This window comes from Pteropus vampyrus, unplaced genomic scaffold (assembly GCF_000151845.1).
Source record: "Pteropus vampyrus isolate Shadow unplaced genomic scaffold, Pvam_2.0 Scaffold15, whole genome shotgun sequence".
NCBI lineage: Eukaryota > Metazoa > Chordata > Mammalia > Chiroptera > Pteropodidae > Pteropus > Pteropus vampyrus.
The window spans coordinates 682,984-690,989 of record NW_011888796.1 but is presented as its reverse complement, the minus strand read 5'-3'; the positions used below and the strand labels follow the sequence as shown (position 1 = coordinate 690,989).

General features: G+C 54.8%; 1 protein-coding gene across 1 annotated transcript in view; it reads left to right on the top strand.

Annotated features, from left to right (window-relative positions):
* Positions 1-2,837, top strand: part of GALNT16 (polypeptide N-acetylgalactosaminyltransferase 16) — a 72,237-nt gene extending 69,400 nt beyond the window's left edge. The window contains exon 15 of the mRNA XM_011383726.2: positions 2,478-2,837. Coding sequence (XP_011382028.1) covers positions 2,478-2,615 — 138 coding nt within the window. The 3' untranslated portion in view covers positions 2,616-2,837. The remainder of the gene's footprint in view (positions 1-2,477) is intronic.
* Positions 2,838-8,006: the final 5,169 nt, after the last annotated feature.

The following is an 8,006-nucleotide window of genomic DNA, read 5'->3' as shown; positions in this document are numbered from 1 at the left end:
ATCCACCCTGACTCCATTAATTCTGGGAGACAGGTCAGGCCCACTTGTCAAGGAAGAAACTGATGCTCAGAGAGATGAAGTCTCTCGCTTAGGGTACATAGCAGCCAGTGACAGAGTCAGCCTGCCTCCCTCCTGTGCCACTCCCTTCCTGACTGGAATAGCTGCCCCTCTGCTCAGGGGTTGGGATACAAAGGCCAGAGGTCTGCTGCCGTTCTTCCTCTGCCCGCCCCTTCTCAGTAGCCCTTCCTGTGTCTGACTTGGCCAGCCTGCAGGGCAGCGCAAGGGGCAAGTGGGCCGCCTGGCTCTGATTCAGCCTGCAGGCTTCTTCTACCACTCTGTTCACACAGCTGAGATTTGTGTGCCGTGGCCTGCTTTTGGACCCGCCGGACACTTCTGAAGTACTTTCTGCTTTTGAGGGGGCAGCTGATCCTGCCCTCCCCCAGGCTGCCTGCCCTCTGTCCTTGCCTACAGTGAGGGAGTCTTCCAGGTCCCAGAGCATGGACCTCTCTGAAGGTCAAGTCTTGAGCCCACTCCTCCTCCTCCGTGTTGAGGCCGGAGCTGGTAGCTCCCACGGCAGCCACCATTCAAAACTTCTCCGGGGCCGAAGCATCCGTTTTCCCCTTCATTTCCATCCAGCTGAGGGGCTCATAGGGCTCCCGTGTCCCCACTCATTCTGCTCCTACAAGTCCTGCCAGGCCCCCCGCAGCGCCCTGGGCAGCTGCGTCCCCGAGGACAGGATGAGCAGCTCTCTCCCGCAGGTGTGATAGAGTCAGCAGGTCCCAGCTTGTTCACTCCATTCACCTCTCTGAGCCTCAGTCTCCTCACTTATAAAATTAGGGCCTCCCTCCCCTGCCTGCCTTGCAAGGAGTCTGCAAAAGCCAAGACTGTGGAGATGGGACAGTACTGTGAGGGGACACTAGTTCTCTGGCCAGGCCCAGAACTGAGTGGCTGGGTGAGTCAGGAGGCCCTGAGACTGTGCCTGATGGCACTGGAAGTGAGGATCCTGTGATTCGGGAAGCATCTCCTAATGACTGGGTCCTTCATTCATTCATGCGTGCATTTGTTCTTCATAAAACTGTATTGGGTGTCCACTTGTGCCAGGGAATGTGCATCTCATGTTGGCCGCAGGGATGAAAGAAGGACGGAGTCCAGCAGTGCCTAGCTCAGAAGAGTGGGGCCAGCCCCTCCCAGTAGGGTCAGAGACTAGAAGAACAGGGGGCCCAAAGGCCCTGTCTCACCCACTATCCCTGACCTTCAGGCCAGGAACCCCTCTCTGCTTGGTCCACATGGCCCAGAGAGGCTGGATTTCAGCCTCTCACCTCACAGCCCTGCATTCCCAAGGGGAATCCAGGCTTCACAGCCCCCACCTTCCACGTTGTATGCACACTTCAGGTTGGTTCCCTTCTCTGCTTACCTCACTTCCGCCTGCAGCTCAGCTCCCTTCTCTTAGCTGCTCCTCCCCCTCGGAGCCCTCTGGGCTCCATCTACGTGGTCATGAGCATTTCCTACTTCTTAAGAAGGACAAGATGAATATAAAAAGAGGGGAGAGGGATGCATGGGGGGAAATAGGAAAGAAACCTAAAATAGACCTATCTAGCTATTTATTCTTCCCTGAGCCTTGAATCCTGGGTTCTAGGCTCTCATATGTTTTAAGTGTTCCGAACCATCCTCCATCCTCCATCCAAACTGTTCTACATGAACAACTCTTCTTACCCTCGTCAAGCCTGGGGAAGGAGAGGCACCAGGAGGTGAAGGCACTGAACCGGGAGCCCCTTCATGACTCTGATAAGGGACTCAAGTGCCCCCACCGTCTGGCTGGCCTTGTTCTTCCTCTCTGCAGAAATGACAGCTAGTTCCCACTAAAGAGTGTACGTAACGAACTAGCTGCACAGTTCTAGGCCAGGGCAGAAGTTTAGAGCTGCAGGAAGAAGAAATCTTGTTTGAAGGAATAAAAGATTCACCTAGTCCAGAACTCAAACTCAGGTGTCTACAGGGAGCAGGTGGGGAAGGTCAGGCGAGACTCAGGTGACTGTGATAAGAGCCCATTTACAACGGAGAGCAGCTTATCAGCCCCAACCAGCTGAAATCACAAAAGAAATCGTGCCATGTCTGAAGGGAAGCTGCAAGTACAGATTTTTATGTGGCAATTAAGCCAAATTTTAAATAAACACTGTGCAGGCCAAACAAAATACATCTCTGGGTTAGAGTCAACCCATGGGCCTCTGATCTAGAGAGTAACTTCATGCCAAACTGCAGAACAAGAGTGCATCAGGAGGCCCGGGCTTCAAGCTTGTGTGGGGTTGGGAAGCCTCTTGTGTAAGGGACAGACTGTCGAAACAAGGATATGTCTTAGGTATATACAGGGCCCCTAGGTATATGCAGGGCCATTTACATACATGTGCAATGAAGGTTCAAACGTTATTATTATTTTTAATCACTGTTTTCTCATTGCCCTCCTTCCCTGCCTCTCCCCTCAGAGATGGAGGAGAAAAGCCTCTTTCATTCAGCATTCAGTCAGCGGCCTTTGCCTGGAGGCCAAGCCCGCCCAGCTGGTGACCAGCAAGTGCCAGGCCGATGCCCCGGCCCAGCAGTGGCAGCTGTTGCCGCACACATGACGGTAGCCCAGGGGCCTCCTGTACCTTTTGCATGAGACTTTGGGACTGGAAGGGGGTTAGGGTGGGGGAGTGTAAAGCGGGCTGTTTCCATCTCCTTACATTTCTGCCGGAATCATCAGCAAACACCCCTGCCGCGAGACACCATTCTCCAAAGCTTGTACAGGGAGGGCGCAGAGGGGCGTGCCCGATGCCCTGGCTGCCGTCCTGGCCTCACCCCGGGAGAGGAGAAAGTCAGGATGTTGGGCCGCTGCTGCGCACACACTGGGCAGATGCCCACACCCTTTGTCCCCTCCCTTTGCCTTTCTGGGGGCTCAGGCAGTGGTTTGGGTACCCTCCGCTTGTTGGCTGGGGAGAGCAAGGACAGAAGCCCACACAGGGGCCCCTCTGTGTCACGGGGCCTGCCCATGAGATCAGGCATGAAAAGAGAACGTGGGCCGCGTGGACGGGGTTGCTGAGGCCGGGGGGAGAGGGGCAGCCTGCAGGGCAGGTGGGGACCCAGGAGGTGAGAAGCTCAGTGGCCTGTCCCAGGCAGGTGCTGAGTTGGGTGTGGGAGGAATGGGATCTGGGACAAAGGATGGCTGATTTGCAGAAGGACATGGACAGAAGAGCAGCAAAGACCCAAAGAGTGGGTCTCTTCGCTGGGACCCTGGGCCAAGATGGCCAGCAGCCCCAGGGGCTGCAGCTCTTGGCAAGGGAGCTCCCACAGCAGCCACCATTCAAAACTTCTCCGGGGCCGAAGCATCCGTTTTCCCCTTCATTTCCATCCAGCCTGAGGGGCTCATAGGGCTCCCGTGTCCCCACTCATTCTGCTCCTACAAGTCCTGCCAGGCCCCCCGCAGCACCCTGGGCAGCTGCGTCCCCGAGGACAGGATGAGCAGCTCTCTCCTGCAGGTGTGATAGAGTCAGCAGGTCCCAGCTTGATCACTCCATTCACCTCTCTGAGCCTCAGTCTCCTCACTTATAAAATTAGGGCCTCCCTCCCCTGCCTGCCTTGCAAGGAGTCTGCAAAAGCCAAGACTGTGGAGATGGGACAGTACTGTGAGGGGACACTAGTTCTCTGGCCAGGCCCAGAACTGAGTGGCTGGGTGAGTCAGGAGGCCCTGAGACTGTGCCTGATGGCACTGGAAGTGAGGATCCTGTGATTCGGGAAGCATCTCCTAATGATTGGGTCCTTCATTCATTTATGCGTGCATTTGTTCTTCATAAAACTGTATTGGGTGTCCACTTGTGCCAGGGAATGTGCATCTCATGTTGGCCGCAGGGATGAAAGAAGGACGGAGTCCAGCAGTGCCTAGCTCAGAAGAGTGGGGCCAGCCCCTCCCAGTAGGGTCAGAGACTAGAAGAACAGGGGGCCCAAAGGCCCTGTCTCACCCACTATCCCTGACCTTCAGGCCAGGAACCCCTCTCTGCTTGGTCCACATGGCCCAGAGAGGCTGGATCTCAGCCTCTCACCTCACAGCCCTGCATTCCCAAGGGGAATCCAGGCTTCACAGCCCCCACCTTCCACGTTGTGTGCACATCTCAGGTTGGTTCCCTTCTCTGCTTACCTCACTTCCACCTGCAGCTCAGCTCCCTTCTCTTAGCTGCTCCTCCCCCTCAGAGCCCTCTGGGCTCCATCTATGTGGTCATGAGCATTTCCTACTTCTTAAGAAGGACAAGATGAATATAAAAAGAGGGGAGAGGGATGCATGGGGGGAAATAGGAAAGAAACCTGAAATAGACCTATCTAGCTATTTATTCTTCCCTGAGCCTTGAATCCTGGGTTCCAGGGTCTCATATGTTTTAAGTGTTCCGAACCATCCTCCATCCTCCATCCAAACTGTTCTACATGAACAACTCTTCTTACCCTCGTCAAGCCTGGGGAAGGAGAGGCACCAGGAGGTGAAGGCACTGAACCGGGAGCCCCTTCATGACTCTGATAAGGGACTCAAGTGCCCCCACCGTCTGGCTGGCCTTGTTCTTCCTCTCTGCAGAAATGACAGCTAGTTCCCACTAAAGAGTGTACGTAACGAACTAGCTGCACAGTTCTAGGCCAGGGCAGAAGTTTAGAGCTGCAGGAAGAAGAAATCTTGTTTGAAGGAATAAAAGATTCACCTAGTCCAGAACTCAAACTCAGGTGTCTACAGGGAGCAGGTGGGGAAGGTCAGGCGAGACTCAGGTGACTGTGATAAGAGCCCATTTACAACGGAGAGCAGCTTATCAGCCCCAACCAGCTGAAATCACAAAAGAAATCGTGCCATGTCTGAAGGGAAGCTGCAAGTACAGATTTTTATGTGGCAATTAAGCCAAATTTTAAATAAACACTGTGCAGGCCAAACAAAATACATCTCTGGGTTAGAGTCAACCCATGGGCCTCTGATCTAGAGAGTAACTTCATGCCAAACTGCAGAACAAGAGTGCATCAGGAGGCCCGGGCTTCAAGCTTGTGTGGGGTTGGGAAGCCTCTTGTGTAAGGGACAGACTGTCGAAACAAGGATATGTCTTAGGTATATACAGGGCCCCTAGGTATATGCAGGGCCATTTACATACATGTGCAATGAAGGTTCAAACGTTATTATTATTTTTAATCACTGTTTTCTCATTGCCCTCCTTCCCTGCCTCTCCCCTCAGAGATGGAGGAGAAAAGCCTCTTTCATTCAGCATTCAGTCAGCGGCCTTTGCCTGGAGGCCAAGCCCGCCCAGCTGGTGACCAGCAAGTGCCAGGCCGATGCCCCGGCCCAGCAGTGGCAGCTGTTGCCGCACACATGACGGTAGCCCAGGGGCCTCCTGTACCTTTTGCATGAGACTTTGGGACTGGAAGGGGGTTAGGGTGGGGGAGTGTAAAGCGGGCTGTTTCCATCTCCTTACATTTCTGCCGGAATCATCAGCAAACACCCCTGCCGCGAGACACCATTCTCCAAAGCTTGTACAGGGAGGGCGCAGAGGGGCGTGCCCGATGCCCTGGCTGCCGTCCTGGCCTCACCCCGGGAGAGGAGAAAGTCAGGATGCTGGGCCGCTGCTGCGCACACACTGGGCAGATGCCCACACCCTTTGTCCCCTCCCTTCGCCTTTCTGGGGGCTCAGGCAGTGGTTTGGGTACCCTCCGCTTGTTGGCTGGGGAGAGCAAGGACAGAAGCCCACACAGGGGCCCCTCTGTGTCACGGGGCCTGCCCATGAGATCAGGCATGAAAAGAGAACGTGGGCCGCGTGGACGGGGTTGCTGAGGCCGGGGGGAGAGGGGCAGCCTGCAGGGCAGGTGGGGACCCAGGAGGTGAGAAGCTCAGTGGCCTGTCCCAGGCAGGTGCTGAGTTGGGTGTGGGAGGAATGGGATCTGGGACAAAGGATGGCTGATTTGCAGAAGGACATGGACAGAAGAGCAGCAAAGACCCAAAGAGTGGGTCTCTTCGCTGGGACCTAATCCCCCTGTGGCACTAACCCCAGGGCACTGTGCCTCCGGTCTTGTGTTCTGGTCCCCAAGTTCTTAGCAAGAGGCTGCAGGGTGACCTTCCGGGGCAGCCTTGGGGCACAGTTTATTAAACAGACCCCACTTCTGTTTGGCCATGTGTCAGGCCAAGACCTCTCCCTTGGGCCTTACTGACCTGCTGGTGCCCTGTACCTCCTGCCTGAGCCCACCGTGAGTACCCCATAAGGACAGGCAGCCACCATGTGCCACTGAGCAGCCCTGTCCTTGTTCGTAGCTTTTGTCTTCTCAAAAGCCTTTGTCTTGGTGGAGTAGGGGAGGCTGGTAAGAACGGGACCTCCTTTCTGGAGCTTTGACACTCCCTGAATCATTAGAGAGTAAGTCATCCAGGCTAAGCCCCATCCTCACCCCTTCCCACTACAGGAGGGAGGCCCTCGAGGGTCAGTCACTACAGTGGACGGGTCTCCGGTTGATGGCTTCTGTTTGTGTAGAGAGCTCCCAGTTCCTTCTCACAGCCACTGGGCCTCTTTCCCCCTACCCCATGGCCTGGTCTTGGAACCACTTCTGTTATTCCCCACGTTTCTCTTCCCCCACCCCACTGGCTCAGGCAGTATGATCTTGAGCGAAAGACTGGTGGTACCAGGACCCCTGGAGGTCTCCCTCCCAAAGCAAACCAGCCTGGGATCCCTAGGGAGTTCATGGATTCCAGAGGTCCTCGGAATCTCCTGAAATTGCCTCCTAAATAGTGCACATGTGCATATATACATTTTCCCGGGGAGAAGGTCCATGGATTTCTCCAGCTTTTTATAGAGGTCCTGATCCCCAAAGGATCTGAACCTCTGCTCTGGATTGGATCTACCATCCACCTGAGCTGCCATGCCCTATCTCCCTCCCTGGTGTGCCTAAACTGCTGTCACCTGCTCCCTCCATGCAGCCCTTGAGGTCAGGAGCTAAGGGTTCCTGGTCTGCAGCAATCCCCCCGGAGGATTCCCATGGGTTTCCTCTGACCTCCTGGCTCACCGGCATCCTCTCAGCAGAGCTCCTGTGCCCCAGCGTGTACCCTGTGGGCTCACCAGCCTGGGGGCCACACTTTCTCTGTCCTCCGTTGTGATGTTTCATCCACAGCAATCCCGTTGTGCATGTCCACGCTGGTGGGCAGTATGGACCTTTGGGGATGGGGAGCAAGGGCTTCTCAGGTTGAATGTAAGAGGACTGCTGTTCAGAGAGCCTTAAAGAGGCTCCCGCCTTCCCTACGGTCAGACCAGGCTCAGCACTTGTCAGCCATCATTTGTGGGACTCAACTCTATTCTGTTTTTTTGCTTTTCCTCTTCTTGACCAAAGCATGTACCACTAGCTGACCCTGAGGACCTTGTCTTTATGAAACACACACCTGGAATAAAACCACTTCTTACATGTACACATGCACCAGCGCCTTCCTTTCTGACTGCAGAGTCAAGCCCTCCAGCACCACCCTCCCCTGCCTTGGAGGGAAGTTGGAGCCTCTGTTCTGAAAAAGTTAAACTGAACACCTCAAGTCTAACTCCCTCCTCTACATGATAGCTTATTCCTCTGCCTACATGTCCCATGGTACCCCAGGGGCTCCTGGATGACAGGCTGGCTGGCTTTGATCCTGGGGCAGGCTGGAACCGGAGTCCAGGCTTCTGTGACCCCATCAAGGGACACTAGGGGCTTCAAATGCTTGCCTTTCGCCAACCCTCTCTCCTTCCCTGGGCACCAGCCCCGGCCCCTCTGAACTGACCCCTCTACAACACAAAAGGCAGTGGTAAAAATGCAGGTAAGACCATCTTCCTGGGTAGAAACAGCAAAATATTGCCAGAATGACTCCTACCAGCCTAGTCTTGTTTGATCTAGTAGCAGATGCTCTGCCTAATGTTTCCATGGAAACCAATGGAAAGCCCCTGCCATTTCTGGGATCAGAAGTGAACCTACCCAGGTAAAAATAAATTCTTCAGTCCACATATGAACCGTAG